This window comes from Poecilia reticulata, chromosome 4 (genome assembly GCF_904066995.2).
Source record: "Poecilia reticulata chromosome 4, P_reticulata-male-v2, whole genome shotgun sequence".
NCBI classification, from domain to species: Eukaryota; Metazoa; Chordata; class Actinopteri; order Cyprinodontiformes; family Poeciliidae; genus Poecilia; species Poecilia reticulata.
Window position 1 is genome coordinate 12638511 of NC_088833.1, and position 22518 is coordinate 12661028.

General features: G+C 37.4%; 1 protein-coding gene across 15 annotated transcripts in view; it reads left to right on the top strand.

The window, feature by feature from the left end:
• The window catches only part of ptprsa (protein tyrosine phosphatase receptor type Sa), a 244556-nt gene extending 224459 nt beyond the window's left edge, over window positions 1-20097 (top strand). For all 15 annotated transcript variants that reach the window (XM_008406777.3, XM_081606230.1, XM_081606231.1 and 12 more), the window contains 8 exons: window positions 378-532; window positions 1330-1615; window positions 5064-5242; window positions 5326-5452; window positions 5547-5672; window positions 10845-10999; window positions 15837-15972; window positions 16067-20097. In XM_008406777.3, the coding sequence (XP_008404999.2) occupies window positions 378-532; window positions 1330-1615; window positions 5064-5242; window positions 5326-5452; window positions 5547-5672; window positions 10845-10999; window positions 15837-15972; window positions 16067-16135 (1233 nt within the window). In that variant the 3' untranslated portion in view covers window positions 16136-20097. The remainder of the gene's footprint in view (window positions 1-377; window positions 533-1329; window positions 1616-5063; window positions 5243-5325; window positions 5453-5546; window positions 5673-10844; window positions 11000-15836; window positions 15973-16066) is intronic.
• The last annotated feature ends 2421 nt before the right edge of the window (window positions 20098-22518 follow it).

Sequence of the window (22518 nt, forward strand, 5' to 3'; positions counted from 1 at the left end):
TTTAAACTGTCACCATTAATGTTTGTAAGCACATTTTGTGAAAATAAATTAGTCAAGTTTTTGAAAAGCGATGTGTTTCCTGTTGTGTATTCTGGTTTTGTACAGTGCGTGTGTATTGGGATGAAGGTTGTAAAACTCTGTGTTCTCCTGCATCAGGGCTGAGTAGCTGAAAGTCCTCTTTGTTTTTCCTCCTTATTTTATAATCACTATCATGGAAAGTGATCATTTAGGATGTCACATTAGAGGTGACCTAGATCTCATTGAAGAGGACAAAAAGCACAAAATATTTTCTCATTGAGAACAAGAAGAAAATATTAACAAGAGTATTAAGAATATTAATCTCTGTTGCTTGTTTTTTTTTTTTTTTTTGTTTGCAGAATGGCTCGAGTGAGAAACGGGAAGTTCGTCAGTTCCAGTTTACAGCGTGGCCTGACCACGGCGTGCCGGAGTACCCAACCCCCTTCCTAGCCTTCCTCCGTAGGGTGAAGACGTGCAACCCACCTGATGCTGGACCCATCATTGCTCACTGCAGGTCATTAATCATTTTCTAGTATTAGAATATGATCTGCAATGCAAATTATTTTAATCTGCACAGGAATCCCAAAATGAGATGGTTGAAATTTAAGAGAAATTTAAAGTAGCCTCTGCGCTTGCTGAATAATGTGCCTCTGTTCTACCTTTTCTTTTTTCACTTAATTAATTTTTATGTCTTTCATATACACCCATCAAACAGATTGGCAGAGCTCCATCCTATACATATTTTATAATACATTACATAACAGACTTCATCCAAGCTCACACTCCATTTTTTATGCTCTCCTGATATTTGTTTCATTATTCTTCTCTGCTGCATCATTTTATATGCTCTTATTTTCCCCCAACTGTTTTTATTTTTCCTCTTTCTGTCAAATGTCTCATGGAAATCCTTCCCTGCCTTTTTTTCTCTCCCTTTTCACTCCTTAGCTCTTCCTCCTTATATCAGCTATATTTCTCTAATGGCTTATTCAAATTGAAACCTTCCTTTTTGTCAAGATAAAAAGGTTTCAGTGAGTCCAAAGCACTGCACAATAAATCTGAAATGTGACAGCTTGCCATGCCGAGTCTCCATCACTTTCCTCATGTTGTATTATATTTAGTATTTTGTATCCTTTTTGTATTCCCTCTTTCATCAAGAAAGTGATTTTTTTTTTTTCCTTACTCTAATTCGATTATTTTAACTACAACAGCTCTTTGTATTGGAATTATGTTTAGCACCACAATTCACCAAGAGCATTAAACCACGGATTCGAAATATATTAACCTGTCTTTATATTCTTCCTTCCACTTCAGTGCCGGCGTCGGCAGGACGGGCTGCTTTATAGTAATCGACGCAATGCTCGAGCGCATCAAGCACGAGAAGACGGTCGACATCTACGGCCATGTGACGCTGATGCGCTCGCAGCGCAACTACATGGTGCAGACAGAGGACCAGTACAGCTTCATCCACGACGCGCTGCTGGAGGCGGTGGCCTGCGGGAACACGGAGGTGGCTGCTCGCAGCCTGTACTCCTACATCCAGAAGCTGGCCCAGGTGGAAAGCGGCGAGCACGTCACCGGCATGGAGCTGGAATTCAAGGTACTAAATGGTTTAACGATCATCTAATTAACCTGCTTTCAAGGCGACGCCTCTAACATTTGGTGTAAAAGAGATGTGGGCAGTTCCTCTATTTTTAATTCAACTGCCCAAAACACTGACCCTAATCCGGGTTATGAACTGCATCAATGGACTGCATGGAGATGCACTGTGGTGATGATGTGCTGAAGTTGGAGTGACGGAAAGGGCAGGAGGTTCTTAAAGAAACAGAGGCCAATTTTAAGGCATCACGGCTATGATCCATTGTCAAATTTCTTTTAAGATGCTTTTTATATAGCCAGTATTTTCTTAATGACTGAATGTAACATAATTACTTTGATTGTGCTATAAAATGGCACAATATGCCTGTAAAACACATAATACCTTCGCTTTAATAGACAATGACTCTGGTGGCTGGAGCCAAACCTTCGAGCCAGAATTTGCAGCTGTCAGTTACTTAATGGAAACAAAACAGGTTTAAGATGTTTAATAACATCTACATTACCGCTGGTAAAACAAGATTTTGATAGTTATAAAAAAAAGGATAGATAAAAGCCTGAAGTAATTGAGGTGGACTACAGGGAATTTTTATAAAGACTTTTTTTTTTTCCAAGTTGGTCTTATCTTACAAATGCTGGTGCATTATAAGGATTTGTAGAAAGCCATGTTAGAACTCTCACACTGGATGCAGTTTGGTTGTGAGTTTAGCTAAGTCTGGAGGACTTCACAGAAGTTGAGCAGAGAGAATAATTCGGAAAGAAGTCATTTTTTGGTGGGAGAGCTGTCAGGCAATCACTTTGCTGTATGTGCATAACTAATAAGTCTGAGCATGAAGCTTTCTGTGCACATAATCTGCTTGCTGAAAGTATTCAGCAAAATTCAGTACAGAAGTTTCAAAACATACAGAAAAAGAGCTAGCAGGCTATTGAGATTCACTCTAATTAAACAGAAAATATTCTTTTCAGTTCAACAGCTGAGTTTTAATTGGGACCGGGATGCAAACACGAAGACAAAGGTTCTCTTTTCATTTTTAGCGAATTTACATGAAAAACTCAAAAAACAAAAAGCAGCCCACAATGAAGTGGGAAATAATTAATGAATTCTGTTTGATTATAAACTCATAATTAAAATATTTATTATATTATGACATTTTTCCTTGTTCTCGTTGCTAAATACGTCTGTTTTATTCAGATTCTGCTACTGACAGTTACCACAAGTTTTTTTTTTGTTTTTTTTTGCCAGGATTGTGGGTTTCCATAGTTAGAAAAGGCCTAATTTCTAATAAATGTGTCTGGCTTTTTAGATGTTTCTGAAAGAGATTCTGAAGGTTGCAATTCGGTTTTGTGCTCATGATGGTTATTTTTATGCAGCCGTCTGCACACGGCAGATTCTTTGCACACCTTCAGCACCTCAGAGTCTGTTAAATCTTTCGGAACGTCTTTAGCTGTCAGCCAGGGCTTTAATTTCCCTTTCTGGCAGTATGACTAGTTTTCTCTTGGAAAGTTTTTCAAGTCAGGCAGACCCCTTCTTGACCTCCACAATGCAAGTGAATGTGCATTTTTATTTTTATTTTTTTATTACATTTCAAGCTCAGGAAATGAATTGTTAAAAATTTTTGTTCATTTTTAAAGTGGTGTGGGATTCATATGCATCGAATGCTATAATTTTGCAAATGCTTTGGCTGCTTTTTAATTGAGCTGCTGATTGTTGGAGCATGGTTTTAGGAGTCAAGTTTTGGGGCTGGATTTAAAAAAAAAAAGTGACGCTGCTTACATTTCTCAAACCATTTAAACTTTTTGAATGTGCTTTACTTTTTGTGGAGAGGTTGAATCTACATGGCTGCTGCATAGAAGGCAGCAAATCAGCTTATTGGTAATCCAGCAACTCATGCAAACAGCTGAAAGAGTAAATAAATATTGAGACAAATGCCTCAACATCGCTAATGCGTGCAGAACACATTCAGCTTATCTGGCCAACTTTATAGAAAAAAAGAGCTGGCAACCATGACTAGAAGGTATGTTTCTGGTTTACTGACTTGTAGGTCTGGGTCATATTGCTGTGCATGGTCTGGTATTTTTATGGGTCTAACTCTATATAGTTTGACTCCCTTTAGGTGGTTATGTAAAAAACACATTTAATAAAAAATGTAAAAAGAGGTGGAGGCAAGAAAGAGGAGTAATAAAAATCCAAGATAGAGTTCAAGCTATAAGACAAAAGTAAGTATTAAAGAGCAAGTGAATGTAAAGACAGAACAATGCTCACATATAAAAATATGAAACATACTCCTCATTGCAGGATAGTGATTTGCCAATTCAGTTTTCTTTACATATTTTGGCTTGTCTTTAAGTAAATAAATTATATTTGAATTCCCTATTTGTGGGGTGTCATGTAGTGTATTAGTAGAGCAGATAGAGGCTACGGTCCTCTGTGAAGCCGTTCTCGGTCCCCGAACGTGGGACCTTTGCTGCATACCTTCCCCCCCCAACTCTTTGTCCACTTCCTGTCAGTTTGCTTTGAAAGACCAGCACCCACAGAAGTTCAAATGCTTCAGTCTACATGAACATGCCTGTTCTGTTTTATTTGTTCTCCTCGGGCTGCTTGTATCTTCGACGCTATACTTTTCTTTGTTAAAAACTGTCTCTATGCTGACTGACAATGCTGTATGCGGTTTGCTGGCTAACAAGCAAGCAGGCATGACACAAATGCTCTTTGTTGAGATATCGAAGCGCGTCGGGGGTGGGGGGCGATTATAGGAAATTGCTGACCCCCAAAGTCCCTCTGGGGTTCTTCTGTTGATGCAGCAGCACCACTTTTTTGTTTTGATCACTTTGTGATATGTGTGTGTGTGTGTTTCTTTACTGAACATCCCCATCTTTTATGCACACATACTAGGCTGGTGTTATCAAAGGCACTAGTGACCCACTTTTAGAGGAGTTTCTGTTTCATACACACTTGATGCGGAGGCTTGTTAGTCAGGATGTGCAGCGCATTTTCACTCTTTGCATCTGACCCAGCGGGACCTTATAAGTTGCAAATAAGGACAAAGTTTTTGAATTTCCTTCAGTTTTTTGAATAAATAATATCCCTTTGAAGTTGGGCCATTGTCGCTAAAGCATGGGTGAAAGACTCGGTTAAGATTGGCTCTGCTTTATTACCTTCTTTCTTTGATATTTTAGGCTCTTTATCCGCCTGTTTTTCTCTCCTTTTTTTACATTTAATCTTTTCCCAATTCTCCTCTTTTCTCTCTTAGTATCTCATTTTTTTACCTTTATTTCTAACTAGCATGGCTACGGCCTTTTCCTTCTATCATTTTCTCGTTTTCTTTTCGACCCATTTTTTTTTTTTTTGTTCTGTCAGAATTTCATTTTTGAGTGTGTTGTTTTCAACCACTCTCTTTACAAGATACTTTTCCCTTACGATATTAAACTGTCCCCACATCTTCCTCCTCCAGCGTTTGGCCAACTCCAAGGCCCATACATCACGCTTCATCAGTGCCAACCTTCCCTGCAACAAGTTCAAGAACCGGCTGGTCAACATCATGCCCTACGAGACCACCCGCGTCTGTCTGCAGCCAATCAGAGGCCTGGAAGGGTCTGACTATATCAATGCTAGCTTCATTGATGGATACAGGTGAGTGAGCTGGAGCGAACAGATGAGATGAGATCGCAACAAGGTAAATGTAACTGGTTCCGTGATGGTTTTATTGTAAACAGGCAACAGAGGGCATACATCGCCACGCAGGGCCCTCTAGCAGAGACTACAGAAGACTTCTGGAGAATGCTCTGGGAGAACAACTCCACTATAGTAGTCATGTTGACCAAACTTAGAGAGATGGGCCGGGTAAGCATTACATTACGTTGCAATTCAAATAAAGCAACAGCTTGGTAAAAAACAAAATTAACTCAACTGATGATGAACTCTTTTGTTCCTACAGGAAAAGTGTCACCAATACTGGCCGGCAGAGCGCTCTGCCAGGTATCAGTACTTCGTGGTAGATCCCATGGCGGAGTACAACATGCCTCAGTACATCCTTCGGGAGTTCAAGGTCACAGATGCCAGGGTGAGAAATACACTTCTTAAGGATGTATTTGATGGAATTTTATTACTTATTTCCTTTTCTAAAGAAGAAACATTTTATTTTTTTATCCATTAGTTTTATTTATTTATTTTATGTTTTATCTTTTCCAAAAAGAACATTTCACAACTTTTTGTGGACATGATATAACTTTGAATTTTGGCTTTGAATGGTACCTGTGATTATTGGCACTAAATTTCTATGTCTTCAATTAATGTGGTATAAGCTTTACAAAAGACCAGGACAAATGACTTTGTCTCCTTGTTTTTAATCAGTTATGCTTTCTTTCTCAGATAAAACTTACTTTTCAATTAAATTCTTTCATAGGACATTGTAAAGGTAATACTACAAAAAAAACCTTGATGTCAGATTTGTCTAAAAATAACAAGATGTCACAGCATCTATGAGAATAAGAGATCTAGATACAACTTACAGTATTTCTTCTGACATGTGTAAACCTGTTGTATACCACTTAAATTCTACCTTCTCAGTATAATGTTTGCACCAATTAGATCAGACAGCAGAAATATTGCAAAGAATCTTTTTCTTCAAAAACACGGTGACTTATCCAGTGACTTTGCAGGTAATGTGATAGGTAGCTGCAGAAGTAGTCTTTACATTGATAATGAGTCATACATCTAATCACATGCATCTTGCATGTGATTAGATGAGAAAATTTTACGTGAGAAAATTATGCTTAGTCTCTGTTTTAACACACACAGCAAGATGTGCACTTACACATTCACAAAATCATGCACCGCTATTTTTAAACACCTAACAGGACTGACCTTCTCACCACATGCCTATCCAAATGCAATTCGGTGTTTTCACCATAAATTCCTACCTGCACCGTCTTGCGTGTTATAAACCAAACACATTTCACATGCGTGCAATTGCTTTAGCATAATTTATAAACAAATTGTCTTAAGGACTGGCCTCTGTTTCCATTTCAGAGGTTTCTTGCAGCAGGCGAAATTATCACACTGCTCAACTGTAGCCAAGAGACAGTCTGAGCTTATCGCTGTTATGGAAACAAAGCGGAGAGATGAAGACGATAGTAGTGTGAACCGAGATGTGTGTGTGTGTGTGTGTGTGTGTGTGTGTGTGTGTGTGTGTGTGTGTGTGTGTGTGACGGTATGTTTGTGAAGATAGCTCCATTTTACTATGCATGCATGCACATGTGAAGGTGTTTTTTAGGTTGCATTTAATCACACATACCATACCAGAGGTTTGCTTGTTTTTGTGCCTGTACGTGTTGCCACGTGCCTCTGCACTGCAAGAGCGCAGACTTCATGCAGTAATGGCATAGACTCTACGCCTCAACACTTGCATCTAGAGAGGCAGTCACGTATTTAATCACACAATTTGACACGCCATGTGGGCCCTCAGGTTGTGTGTTAAATTTTCCTCTTTTTTTAGGTTTTTCTGCCTCTGTATTTTCTCCAGCGCGCTCGGATTATTGTGTAATTGTCTTTGCCCCCCTTTCATTGTTAATCCTTCTGCTGAGACAAAATGTTTTTTAAGGGGAAAAACAAAGACACCGAAAGAAAAAAAAACACATGTGATGGGTCATAAAACATGGAGCGAAACACGAGACGATAAACAAAGAGAGTCGGAACACGGAGCTTAACTCATTATGATCACCGTGTTTGTCAAGTGCGGTAAGGTAGGGGAGCGCATCTTGGTGGCAGTGGTGCAGAAGCAAACAGTACAAAAAGGCAGATTCAAGACAGCAATTATGCATATCCTTTTGACATACAGTAGCTTCACACGTACCGTCGCCATCTGTAGTACAAGGGAATCAATGGCTTATGGAAAAAAGTAAACCAAATACTTGTTTTCTTCTTTTAACAATCCTGGCTTTTCCCCTTCATGGCACAATAGTGTTTTTTTTTTTTACTTTTTCTTGACTGTATAGGTTTTCAGGTAGTAACAATGAATATCCAGTATTGTACCTGAAGTGTATTGTAGTCCGAGTGATTTCGGTTTGGAGAAATACTAAAATGTTGTGATTTTTATTGATAAGACTGCATGCTTTTGAACAACTTCTGTAATCTGTTGAAACACAACAGTGCAAAATCATTACTGATATAAATTTGTTATAAAAGTATTACTGATTGTACTTTAAAAATTAGGTAACTTTATGTTATTAAAGCTAAAGTTTAAGCAGTAATGATTTATTGGTTAATGTCAAGTTGTCATAACAAAGGCATTTTGAATAATGTCAACTTTGTATTAAAAGTGTCATAATTTACCAAATGACGCTTTATGACAATCGTCATAAATATTCATGAAGACTTATTCATGTTCATGACAGGTGCTATGTCATGTTTATGAAAGTATCATGTCAGTCTTATTCACACCCCTTCAAATAAAGTGTTACCCAAAGTTTCACTATGTAGCATTTATTGGAACAAGCTCAGTGTGCTCAGATCGTACCTTCATTTTGTATCTTACAACTCGTCATATTAGCCCATGCACTTCCATTTCATACCTATAAACATCTTTCATACCTAAGCACAACACAGCATCTCATTATATTCTTCAGTATTGATCAATTAAATTCAAAAATCTAATGTGTAATCTATGTTCATTTTTCTGAGGCTTTGATTAAAGCTTTTTTTTTTGTTTATTTTTGGTTCACGTTGCCATTTGGGCCACTTGACTGGTGGAATCTGGCAGATTTTGTCTCTTGTCTTTTGCCTTTTGTCTTGTCAGATCAGGACAAGAGTGAGTACCCTCTCACGGGTAAATAGCTTTTTGGAGGCAACTACATTTCCTTACAGTAGAGCATCAGTGGAATACAGAAAGATAAATGATCATTGGTTTGTTAAAGTGGTTGAGGAATGTGAATCCTCTGTAGGGCATGGTTTTGGTACCAAATTCCTTTCGCAGATGGTGCCAAATGTTGATTTATTCATTTACTTAATAACGATCTTATTCCATTAAAAAAACAGGTTATCTGAAAGACAAAAGAACCTCCTATTTTGAAATGTTGCCGACTATGCCATCTCAGTGTAAATATATGTAGTGGGACTGTATGACAATGGCACAACGTGTCTGCCTTGAAGTCTGTTGTGCAGAGAGGTGAGAAACTACAAGAGAAATGAACACCTGGTTGTCTTAATTACTGGTGGCATCAAGCAGAGAGCCTGTCTGCATAAAACTGCTTGTCTCTGCTGACTTTCTTGACTAATTTGTTCTACCTTTGACAACTTGAAAAGAACTTTCCTTCACAAGGACAAAAGTATTGACTGTGCGCTCTGTCACACTGTATAATAAGCTCTCGAAAAAACCCTAGTTCGCTCCCTATGTCCCCATGCAATCCTGCCTCAATTTCGAAATGTGTTCAGATGTTTTTGTTTGCATACAATGCTCCGTCTGTGTCCTGTTGTAAAACTGTTAGAAATGTTATTTTTTTCACAGTTTTTCTTATTTAGTTTTTTTTTCTTTCTTTTTGTTGTCCAACCTTTCTTCCTGAGTTGTTCTTGCCTCTCACCTCCTCCTTTCTGCAAACCTATCAGGCTGCCTTATTGATCACATTGCAGGATTATCCTATTCAACACAGCGAAGTCTCGGAGAAGTTGCTTGTCATGGCAGATACAGTATTGATTCGTTTACCTGGGCCTACTTTTGACACGCACAGATACATTGTGAAACATGGGGGAAGTGGGAACAAGCTGGTATGGGGTAAATGGAGAAAAAACAAACTGAATCCACTTGGAAACAGTTTGGAATAAGTTTGGAAACAGTTTCCAGAGTTGTGTTTTATATATATGTGTGTGTGTGCATGTGTAGGGGTGTTCGTGTGTGTGTGTGTAAATATCAGATGTTTTTCTGGTTACTTGCAAAGCATGTTTCCATTATTTTTTAACCAACATCTGATTTTGATGATGGGAGAGGCAGACCAGTGTGCAAAGTCTCATCCTGCACATTCCAGAGATTCTCTGTGGGGTTTGATCCTGACTTTGTGGAGGCCAAACTGGGTGTAAAATGGTATCTCATGCTCCCCGAACCACTTATTTACAATTTGAGCCCAGTGAATCCTGTCGTTGTCATCTTGAAATGTGCTCGTGACATTAGAGAAGAAAAAATCAGTTGATGGAATAACTTAGTCATTCAGTATGTTCAGGTGTTCAGATGACCTATCAATGTGGCTAAACTTGGACCTGACCATTTGCAGCAACTTAAGAATACAGAACTGCCCCCCATAGACTTGAACAGGAGTCTTTAGTCATGATGGTTGCATCACTTCATCTTCCTCTCTTCTTACTCTGATGTGCCCATCTCTCTGGAAGAGGGTAAATCTGGGGTCACCGAAACACACGACCTCCTTCCATCACTCCAGAGTCCAATCTTTATTCTCCCTTGCAAATCTAAACCTTTTTTCTGCAGCTAGTTTTGCTAATAAGTAGTTTTCTTGTGGCTATGCAGATGTTCAGTCCCAATCCCTTGAGTTCACTTGAATTCAGTTTATTTATATAGCACCAATTGACAACAAATGGCATCTTTAGGCACTTCACAAAAGAAAACAAGTTCCCCTTGCATTGTGCATGTGGAAGTGCTCTTACAATTAAACATAACCCGTAGTTCTGCTGTTGTTTTTCTTAGATTTGTTTTCAACCACCAGATAAGTGATTGGCAATCAAGGTCATTCAGGATTTTTTTCGACTACGTCTTTCTCTAATGGTTACAATGGTTTCCCACTTTTCCTTTCTGTTTTTAATAATGTGTTGAACAGTTCTTAACACAGTTTTAGTAGTTTCTGCAAGCTTAGATGTTTTCTTTGCTTGATGCATGCCAATGGTTTGTCCCTTCTTAAACAGATTAACGCTTTTTCCACAACCGTGGCTGTGTCTTTCGTCTTAGTTCTTTGTGAAATGAGAAACTATTCATTGCATCACCAGCGAGTTAAATTGCTTGCTGGTGAAGTTTTATCACCCATGCAATAACTATGCAATAATTATCTGAATTACTATATTTTCTTAGTTATTTGAAATGGCGACTTTTCTTTTTGTTAGCCGTATGTTTCCATTTTCTCAAAATATCTTCAATGAGAGCAAAGGGGAACTATCGTCAAATTCCTTGTTTGCATGGACAAACTTGCCAAATAAAGCTGACTCTGATTCTCCACCTTATCTCCATTTTATTTTGCAGGATGGCCAGTCCAGAACAGTAAGGCAGTTCCAGTTTACTGATTGGCCAGAACAAGGTGTACCCAAATCCGGAGAGGGATTCATCGATTTTATTGGCCAGGTTCATAAAACCAAGGAGCAGTTTGGACAGGATGGGCCCATCTCTGTACATTGCAGGTAATGTGTCTGATGTTATTTCATGCACAAAGGGTTGCAAACAAGTCACTTGTGTAATTTGCCACTTTGTAGTTTTAAAGCAAGTATTCCAAATTAATATGTTGAAACATGTTAGAAAATGAACATGCAGTTATTTTTATTTTTATTTAGCTTTAGTTTTTTCAGCCAGACCAGTCAGTTTACCAACTTTTATTAGGCAGCATATGTTTGCTCTATTGTATTTCAACAAATGCTCATGTTGAAGGAATTAGAGAACAAAATTGTTCTAACAACTGATAAGCTTTGTTCTAAATAGCACTGTAGAGTGCACAAATAGTTCTATAGTTTGAGCATTTTATGAGGTACTGTATATGGCAGTAATATTTTATATTTTCATTATTGGCATCCTGTGTATTTATAAGCCTCATTTGTATATTGCTTTTATATTTCCTAAAATCCTCACATTATGACACCTAATACATAGCTGGATTCTCCTAAAACATAAGCTATAAAATATTTTACCCCGTTCACCCCTTTCAAAAACATTTCATTACATTTTTTTTAAGAGATTCATAAAAAGTGAATAGTAAATTGTGGTTTAGTTAACATTTTAATTTTAACCCTGAGTTGAACTCCAAAGACAGAATCAGGGTCAGATAACCCCTGTCGATAATTTTTGTTTCTTTGGACAGCTACTCTTGCAGTGGAGTTCTAACTTCATGACTCCTCCTCTCTTTTTTGCCTCTGTGGAACGCAACCTCTGCTCCTGAACAGGTTCTTCTCTTACATAATTGATAAGGCTCAGAAGAGGCTTAGTATTTGAAAAAAGCAGAGATGATAAAATGACAAAGCCCTTCTCGTGGTTTTTGTGACCATTTCATGTTGCATATCTTTTTTTTTATGACCTGGAGCGTAGCTTCCAAGGTGACTTACATCATTAATTTGGCCAGCTGGATTATGGTAGAAAGTCAGATTATGTATATTCATTGTTAGACCTTGAAGAAGACCCATTTCAAAGATTCTGACTTCCTGTTGATTTACAATAGACTTTGTGTGCGTCTCTGTTTTGCATGAGCGACAAGGCGAGAAAATAAAAGCAGTGTAAACTTTGATGCATGTTTTTGTTGCACCATTTGGGTTAAAAAATGGTGTGTTGACAGAATGATTTTTTTTTTCATAAAGACATTTGACTTTTGAGCCAGGTAGTCATTTCTGCTTTACATTAATATCACATAAGCACCATTACATCATGAAACATGACATCAGCTTCCTTGCGTTAAAATCAAAAATGATGTCACCCTCTTGGAAATGGTCCTCTGGGGGTTGTAGTATGTGTAAAGGAAGCTCCAAAAACATGTTACCCTTCTGTGAGACTGTTGAAAAGGGGAAGGTTTTCTTTCTTTGTTTGGTGCAGGTATTGCACCACGGCTGTAAAAAGAAAAGGCACTCAACCTATCAAATCCAAGATTCACATACCTGCTCCTTTTAATGATCACGCTAAAAATCCTAAACGTTTTTTTTTTTTTATTAACTAATGTCAGTTTTCTGTAAACATTACTACACTCTTGTGATAGAATAACCCATAGAATCATATAATTGAAAAGTTGAAATAAAAGGATATGTTTAGAAAATGTTTTACAAATGCAAATCTGAAAAATGCAGCATAAACAAATGTTCACCCCCTGATTCAGTATGTTGTCAAGCCAGGTTTTGCTGTAATTAAAGCTCTAACGTGTTTTGTCATGTGTCCTTCCAAGCTTTATGTGTGTTTAGACACACATTTTTGCCAATTCCTATTTCTTAAATAACTCTGCCAGATTGGATGGGCTGTGTCAACATCAAAGTCTTGCCACAATTTCTGTTGAATTTAGGTCTGGAATTTGACCAAAGCTAACATATATCTCTTGACTAAAACCATTCATCTGTAAGTGTGGACATGTTTGAGGAGACCTATCCTGCTGAAAGTTAATGCTTGCTGCAGTTTAAAGTCTTTTAGATGCTCTAACAGCTTTACTTTCTGAATTGCCATGTATTTACTGCCTTTAATCTCGCCAGCAACTTTAACCGTCTTCGGTGTCTTAAAAAAGCAAAGTAATTGCTACAGCATGATGCTGCAAGCACTATACTTCAAAGTGGAAATAGTTTGTGCAGGGTGACGTGCAGTGGTAACTTTTGTACTTTGCTAGTTTCCAAAAAGTTCGATTGAGGTCTCATCTTATACAGGTTTGGCTCCACATCTTTGTGTAGATAATCTCCACCCAAATAAAGATGTGTTCATGTGTCCACAAACACTTTGAAGTCAATGGAAAAATGTGAAAGGGATGAATAGTTTCACAAGCTACTATATGTTAAATACTTCAAATACAAAAGCCAAGTAATTTCATAGGTTTAGTTGCTATCTTTTATATTTTTATGTCTTATATTCATATGTATTTTGATACTCAGGATCAAAATACATAGGAACCTCAACAGGAGGTTCCTAGACCTCCTGTTGAGGTCTAGGAAGAAAAATCTGGACATTTGTCATATGAGAACTTTTGAGTAGAGAAGACTAAAATAATAGTAAATAGACAATATCCAGAAAATCAGCCAAATAATATGGTTGTCAGACTACTGATGTGTTGAAGAGTTCTTATTTTGAAAATACATTTCTTTGGGGGATGGATTTTTGTTTTTATTTTTGCAGTATAGCAGCCACCTTTCTCTTTTTTTTTGTCTTTTCCCCTCCTCTTCTGGGCTTTCTTATCTCCACGAGAAGAGCTTATGTCTCCCTTTTCTCTTACTCTTGCGCTTTCCATCACCAGACTTCCCAGTCTGTCATCTGCCTATTCCTTAATCCTCTCGCTCGCTCTTCTTTCCCATCCAGCCATTCTCCTGGATCTTTTTCCTCTCACTCTGCCTCCTCCCATCCTTTACTCTCCCTCTGTCTAATAGCACCACATGCTTTTTGTTATTAATTGCATGAATACATCCTGTGAATGGGGGTGGGGGAGACACCAAATCCTCTCAGTCTGCAGTGGCTCACCGCTCTTTAAGATTTGGATCTGGAGAGGAGGAGGTTGAAGGAGAAGTCCCAGGAAGCATCTTTGGGTGGGCTATAGGATTTTGCGCCTGATGGTGGGGCGATTGTATGTGCTGCACGATTAGAGCGCTGTTGTTTGCTATTGTTTAGATTTGGTGAAATAATATGAGCTACATTTGTCGACCAACACACACACACCCAGTTGTCAGCTACAGTGTCTGCAACCATCATTTTCACTCCTCATCCTACAAAGTGGCATCAAAGGCAAGAAGCTCAAATAAATCTGTTGTCATATCAATTATTGTTCCATTGGTGATGTGGAAGTCATTTTGCAGCAAAGCAGCTTACAGGGCCAACTCTCAAGTATTTCAGCGTCTGAGTTAAAACTCGAGTTGTATTTCTGGGGACCAGCAGCAGGCTAGGTTTTTTTTTTTTTCTCTACCAACACATGGAAAGAGGCGCTTAATGAGACTAAATGTTGTTTGTGTGTATGTGTGTGATTTGCGATGTGTGCATGTGTCCTTGAGGACGAGAATGGAGGCACATGTATAAGTGGATTCGCAGGGTTCTTGCATGCAAATTGTCTCCTTGCTGCCATTGTTCTTGTTACCTTGAGCATCATTTCTTGCTGTAGATTTTTGTTGCTTTCTAGGAAGTCAGAGCTAACAACATGCAGCGTTTTTATAACTCAATCTTTCTGTTTGTCATGAGGTGTATTTTATGAAAAGTTAGAATTTTATCAAATTTGAACTTTCAGGTGTAATTTGAATGCAGAAGGACTGATAAGGACACAAGAGAAACATAGACCAACTTCAACCAAATAAAGTAGAACATCATCAAACAGTTAATTCACTTCAGATATTCATTCAAAAGGTGAAATTCAGATATGTGACAGATTTATTAAACGCAAAATTATATATATTTCTTTCCTTTAGGTTTTCGTGATAATGGCTTAAAGATAATGATTCAAAAAGTATGTATGTAAATAGAAATAAGATGAAAAATGTGTTTTTAAGGGAGAAATTTTAGGCAGAAAATTACAAGAAAAGCAGAAATTCAGTGTTCAGTATGGGCAAGAGTGCCGAGTTGACCGCTGCTCAAAAAGTCATTAACTTCCTTGAGAAGGGTTTCAGGAGGGACATTGCTAAAATATCTTGCTATTCTTAAAGATATAAATGGAAAGCTAAGTGGAAGAAATCCACTTTTCTGATTAAAGTGAAGAAGAAAGTAAATTTTACATTTCAATTTGAATATCAAGATCCCAGAGTCTGGTATAAAAAAAAAACAGAAAGCCGTATAACAGCAGGATTTATAGCATTTCACACTTTCCTCTAGTGAAGAGCTTTATGGAAATTCTGATTTAATTTTTTCCACAGAACTTGACACCTACCCACACTTCCTAAAGTATTAATATTTGGTTTAATGGCCATGGAGTCACTGTTTAATTAGCCAGCAAACTAGTCTGCCCTAAAACCAAAAAAAGATCTGGTGGAAGAGGATGAGACACACCAGACAGCAACGTTCATGTGCTCAAGGTTGTTGTTAAAGCAGCTTTGGCTGATCACCTTCTTGCATGTAAAGGGAGTATTAGTCATGTATTCAGTAGTGCCTGGGCATCACTTTCAATGCTTTTTTCAATGGTCTTGACTTTTCTGAAAAACAGAATGATTGAAATAAATTCACTTTTCATTCATAGTTTTCATTCATAGTTTATTGATATGGACCCATTCTCGTTCCAGAACAGGTGTTTTTTGTTTGTTTGTTTTTTTTGTATGTGTCTGCAATGAGCACAATTCTTCATCTTTTTTGTTTCTCTTGTCTGATTCTTAAATCTAGTGCTGGAGTGGGAAGAACTGGAGTCTTCATAACCCTCAGCATCGTCCTGGAGAGAATGCGTTACGAGGGAGTGGTAGACATCTTCCAAACAGTGAAGATGCTCCGGACGCAGAGGCCAGCTATGGTCCAGACTGAGGTGAGAAATTGTCCAAGACCGACAAAAAGTTGAACACTTTCTTGTTGGTGTAAATGCAAAACAGTTACCTGATGCTTTTTTTTTTTTTCTATAGGACGAATACCAATTTTGCTATCACGCAGCTCTGGAGTACTTAGGAAGCTTTGATCACTATGCAACGTAAAAAGCCATCTCCTCCCCTCAGAATCCTGTTGCCCCCTCCTCTCCCAACTCAACGGTTTCCTGAGCCATAGAAACGTTTCAAATTTGAAATGACAGCAGTTGATCATTTTACCACTGCTCGTTCAGAAACACCAAACAGGATCCTGTAAATCTTTAGAAAATAACACCCGATACGACCAGACAAAGAGAAATTCCAATTCAGACTCAAGGCGGAGAGGAAAATTGCCCATGATTTCAACTGAAGACAATTCTCAGCAACAAGCAACCAGAGGCTGTGGCTCACGCTGTGGGGTGGGTGTCAATCAAAGTGTCAGACTGCTTACCTTACCTCAAGTGTTTCAGTGGAGGAAGTTGTAAACATTCGTGGACATTTCTCTTCTAAAAAAATATCTTTATGATACAGCGGCAACAAACAACCGCAATTGAAGGAAAAATGGAACGAAAATCAAAGAGAAGCAGATGGATGTAGCCAAGACTGGGACACGTGCCTGTTTTGGATGTAAAAAAAAAAGGGGGTTAAGTGTTTCTATTGACTGTTTTTGAGTTTTATCCTGAGAAATGGCCAAACCGCGGCGACTCCTAGGTTTTCCCAAACTTTGGTCATTTGGTCATCAAGTGAAACGGAACAAGAAAACCGGCCATCAAAAGGAAACCTTGAGTTTCTACACAATTCTACATACAATTACATTATGAATAGTTGTGCAGAAAACAAACATCCTCTACAATTTAAGAAAATGTCACCAAACTGCCTGTAAGCACAAAGAGCTTTAAGAAAGCACACTCCCAGTGGTTGTCAAAAAGAAAGCAGCAGCACATATCGTAAAATTTGTTCCATTGTATTAATGTGTAAAGCCTGCTTCCTAAGCCAGGTGACCCTAGTAGAGTTAAAATCTCCACAGTATATTTCCAGTAAGAACGTCCTCCAGAAAAAATTGCAAAGATTAAGGGAAAACCATGTCAGTTGTGAGAATCTTTGGCTTTGCCTCTCATGTGGATGATGCGAACAGTAACCTTGTCCCATGTTTTTTAACAATCTCGTCTCTTGAACCATGGCGCCAAGGGGCTGAGGGAGAAAACGTCCACCCTCAGTCCAGTGAGGAGAAAAGGCTTTTGGAACAACCAAACAAAGAAACGCTGCCAAATTTGGGCCTTTCTTTGTGTACAGTGACCAACAGTCATCATCATCGTTTGGAACTTTTTTGTCTTTTGAGGACAAAAATCTATTTTTCTTTTCTCTCTTTAAGTTCTCTCTTCTGTTAAAAACCAAACATGCTGCTTATCTTGTGTATGCTGAGCGTGTGACTCTTTGGATAAAGAGAAAACTGATGAACAAAAAAAAAGAAAGCCAGCTCTGCAAACTCCTTGCGCCCAGGTGGGCATGACAGAAACGCATCCACACGACGTCATTGTCCACCGCTGCTTTTTTATCGTTTTCTTTATTTTTTTTTCCCCAGCCTCCTCTATATTCACCTCTATCATTGTACAAGAAACTCAAGAGCGGCGAAGACCGCTTGCAATTGCAAAGTTGTACATTAACATTGTTGACAAATTGGCCCCGAGTTTCACTGTATGTGTGGTTGGTAACTGGTCGACAAACAAAACAAGACGCTTCGGTGTTTCCCCCCTCTATTTTATAGACGATGACCCAGTGGGTGACACAGCCAGAGCAAGTAGCCACGTCGGATCCCGATGCAAAATTTCTCTGTTACTTTCACATCCCCAGGGCAAAACAGAGGAAAAAGCTTGAAACAAACACCCCAATTCAACTGCAAAGAAAGAGAAAATAAAAGCTAAAATCACCAAGTTTTTTTCATGTCAAAGACGGCGCTTTGGTACACATGAGCAAATGGATTCTGTGAGGGCTTTCTGGCGGATGTGCACAAAAAAACAAAAACACGAAGCTATGGACAGAACTGTGTGTGATCTTTTCTGATTTCCAAAAAAGCCTTATTGTTATTGTAACACTATGAAAACATTAATGTTGTATTATGATGACTTATTTTACATGACATAGTTAGTTTTTATTTTCTGTTTCTGGTTTAGTTTTTTTTCTAACAGAGATGTGTTTGTCACAATTTTTTTTTAATTAGCAGAAAAAAAGAGAAATGCTTATATGTTCATATTATGTTAAAAGACATTCTATTTTTTCACCGTAGAATCCTAAGTATAACATGACAGTGTAGGGGTACACGTATTTCTATATATAGATATAAGGCTATATCTATATAGAGAGATTAATAAATGCCTACTTACGCATGCATATATATTTAAATGCAGAATCAGAAGATATATCCAAACAATTAGTGTGAAATGACATTTTATTTTCATCCAATTTGTTTTATACCTGTTATTTTTAGTCTTTGAAAAATATGTTTGTTTGTTTTTGTTTTTTATTGTTCTTCTTCTTATTATTATTATTGTGTAATTCTGGAGACCCTGAATGTCTCTTCAAGAAACCTGAGGGGATGCCATCTTTGTGTCTGATCTTGTTTTTTGCTTTTATCCATTGGAATTAACTTGTACCCATAGGGACACTATTTTGAAACATTGTCCTTCATCATCAGTACGCTGTTATGTTTGGTTGATTTTTGTAATCTGTTCTACAACTGTCGGGGTTTCATCGCTCAGCATTTTTAATGTCTATATCAGGCCAATGATGTACTGTACCTTGTATGATTCTGTACAGACCGTAACCCTCACAATCTGAAGAAAAATCCTCCTAAAGTTCTCTTTTTTTACTTATATTTTCAGACATGACGTTGCCATTGATTTTATTAGACATCCACTATGATCTAGAGTATATGTGTAAATAAACAAATATATATAGAATATATGTATCATTTGACCCTAAAGATCTCATACTTTTAGTGGGGAACACTAATGCACAGATCAAAGTTCTGCTGATTTCCAGCTTCTTGGTGTTTGTGGAACCTGTTTTCTCAAACCTTCTTTCTCCAGCTCTGCTCCCTGGTCTTTAATTACCTCTCTTTTTTTCTGCCTTTAATTTCCCCTGCTGGTAGTCAAACTGGGAAACGTGCCAGCCTATGTTCCCACACCCGTTGCCTGAATGAGGGGAACACAAATCCGGATCAGTGATCCGCGAGTTGGATTAAACCAATATGTTGGTTCACTCTCTACCAACTAACCACAAGAATCATTAATCATTCTCAGCATAGACAAAATTTACTAAAGGAGCCTCATAAGAATAAATTACAAGGGCATAGAAGTACTACTTTTCTCAGAGGTGTTTCACAGATCTCTGCAGGAATGCCAAATGTCTAACTACCTGCAATCACAAGGTGTTAATCCATCATGTATGATTAGGAGAAAAAAAAGGTCATACATGCTTCAGTTGCAACATTTAAACTTATTTTTCTCCCTGTTGCCTTGTATAAAATCATATTGTTATATTTTGTTGTTTTTTTTTTGTTTAACCATGTTTCATGACGGGAATGCAGAAAGAAATCAGGACTCGGTTGAAACACAGTAGTGGGATGCCACCAAGGACGGACTGAAACTACCAAAAACATGCTGCAAATTCACGTCGTAAAGTTTCGCCATGAACTCTAATCTGTCGGAATTCATAGAGACTGGTTAAAGGGCCAATGCCAAAATTCGAAGCCGTGGAAGCATATTAAAGCTTGTGCAATGTGTTATTCTTTTGGTTTCAAGTAAAGATGCTACACTCTTGAAAACAACCACAAAATTATCTGGAATATGTTGCTAAATATTGTGGAAAGGTTAGGGAGTAACAGTGACCATAAAAAATCTCATTAAAAAAAAACTAAGCTTATATGGTACATATCGACAAAAGAACCGAAACTCAGCAAACCATTTTTCCTTTTTACGAGAGCCAAGTGCTACCACTTTCAAACTGTTACTTCTAACTGAAACAATAATTGGTTAAAAGCCACTGTGTATGTAGATATGTTGACTTTGTATTAAAGAAATGTTGTCTGAAAACTGTTTTGCATGTTTTTTTTTCCCGTCTTCCAAAACATTTATCCTGATATTGTATTCAAAAGACTTTATTTATCCCCTGAGGAGCAGTTAAAGGAGGCACATGGAGTATTCTTAAAAATAAAACCAGGATAAAATAAGTAACTAAAAGGAAATTGCAATATAAATTAATAAGGTCCAAATGGGCCTGGAGGTAGTTGAGTTTTTTGTGCAATTTAAGTCCTGTGGAATGGGGCGATGTATTTGAATGAGGGGTGGACATGCAGGGTGTGAATATATGTGTTGGGGGAATGTGTGTTTAACAGCCACATTATACAGTGGCAACAAGTACAGTTGAAACCCAATATGTACATACACTGTTGTAAAAGAAGTCATTTTTACTCATTCTCTTGCATTACATCTGACTAAACTTGTAGTGTTTTATATCAGTTTATATTACCAAACATTTCTTTTTGCTAATTGGCAGAATAGTGAAAATACTTTTAGATAAAACTTTTGTTTGTGCGAGTCAAATCAGAAATTTGGGGCATTTTTCAGACATTTTCCCCCAACACATTCCCACTCTTTGCTGGAGTTTCAGTTCATTCCTGCTAAGTGGTGTAACTAATGAAATATGACCTAAAAATACTTTGCAGGACTGGTATTGGTACTTTGTGCTAGCCAGTCCAAAACATTAATTTATATTAACCCATAATGTTGTTGGGGTTGAGTTTTATTGCTGTCGAGCTTCCCCATTTTCCCTCCAAATGTAGAAGACGTGGTGTGTCACAAAAAAAGAAAAACCTTATTAATCTGGTATTCAGCAAAAAGAAGTAATTTTTGTAACCAAAACTGACCTGGAACAGTAAATGTTTATTTTCATGCAGTGTCAGACACAGAAAAGTTAATGTCTCTTTTATAGTTCCTGTACAAATCTGATTTCAACAGTAGCAACAGTTAAAGTGTCATGTAAAAACATATGAAAGCGTTTAAGATATTCACTGTTGCGCTACAGTCACAGTTGCTATACGAAAATATAGTTGATAACCTAGCCTGCAATTACCTGCAACATATCATTCAAAGTCAAAGGAACTTTCATCACGGTGACTTTTATTCAACATTGTTAAAATAATATAATACAGCAAGATCAATATGTACACTTATCAAAGAGTGTACTGATAGTCATTCGAAAGCAATTAGGACTTTCTTTTTAATTACTTTATTTTTAAAACAGTAGCCGATGATAATTCTAATCTGCTCATTTTTAACTTCCTACAATAGTTGTATGCTAAATGACTAATCTTAGCTTGAACATTAATAGCTTTCAGCTGTCTTATATTTTCGGATATCTCTTTTACTCTATGACTTTGTTACTGCCAACAGAGTTGTTTTGTTTTCATTTCTGCTTTTGAAAAATACGTCAGTAGTTCTGTGTGAAGCTTCTATTGAGCTTTGCTTTTATGTCTAACAATCACTACGCAGCCTGATGCCTTGGCAATAAATATTGGCAACTCAATATTTATTCTCACGCAAGTCTTTGGATTTTGCGTGACAACCATTCTAATAATTTTTTTATCTCGGCTTAATTTCTGAATTAGGAATTAAAAAAATAAAAAAAAGATGTTTTAACCTAATCAAAAATGTTTTCAAAATGTTCATATAAATATTTGAATAGAATTATTGAATTAGTAAATATGATTACACTTTTTTTTTTTTTTTAAAGTCTCAACACTTTACATGCTTTGTCTTACTGTTCTTAAGCCATACTAGTCTAATTGCCTCAACACTTGCTTTGTAGCTCAGCAGACTGGAACCTGCATCCTTAAATAAATAAATATATGTGAGCTGCAGGACAAATGATGAAGCAAACAGATGGCGCATCCTTTTGTTGATAGATGACTTGATTAGCTCCCGCCTATATTTATCCACCAGCCTCTTCACAAACATCCTGGTGTGTCCTTAAGCCCCTCTTGAAGCTTGATAAATGCCACCCAGCCAATCTGATATTGGTGCAGAGGTAAACCCCTCACCTGGTGGTATTTGCTCTCTCGTCTGTCCTCAGGAGAAGGTCTTCGAATAACTGCTAACCTTAAAGTAAAAAATATTAGGTTTGATTGAGTTGAGACCAAAAGTTTTGCATTTCACTATTGTTCTAGACTACTAGATTTCTAATATCGTATGATTTGTATATAAGAAAGGAGTACTTTTTTTATAACCACCACAGAAAAATAAATTAAAAGTTTGGCAGAGAAATTAAGACTCTAAGCATTAAAAATAATGTTAAGCAAAATGTCATGGTAAGTTTAAAAATATAGATTTAAATGGTTGTAATGGTAAACTATCTTATAGTGAAAATAGCTTAATGTATTATTATGACATTAATCAAAAGTAATGGCAAATATAAAATATTATGCTTCAGTCTAAAGATTAAAGTGGTTATTGCGC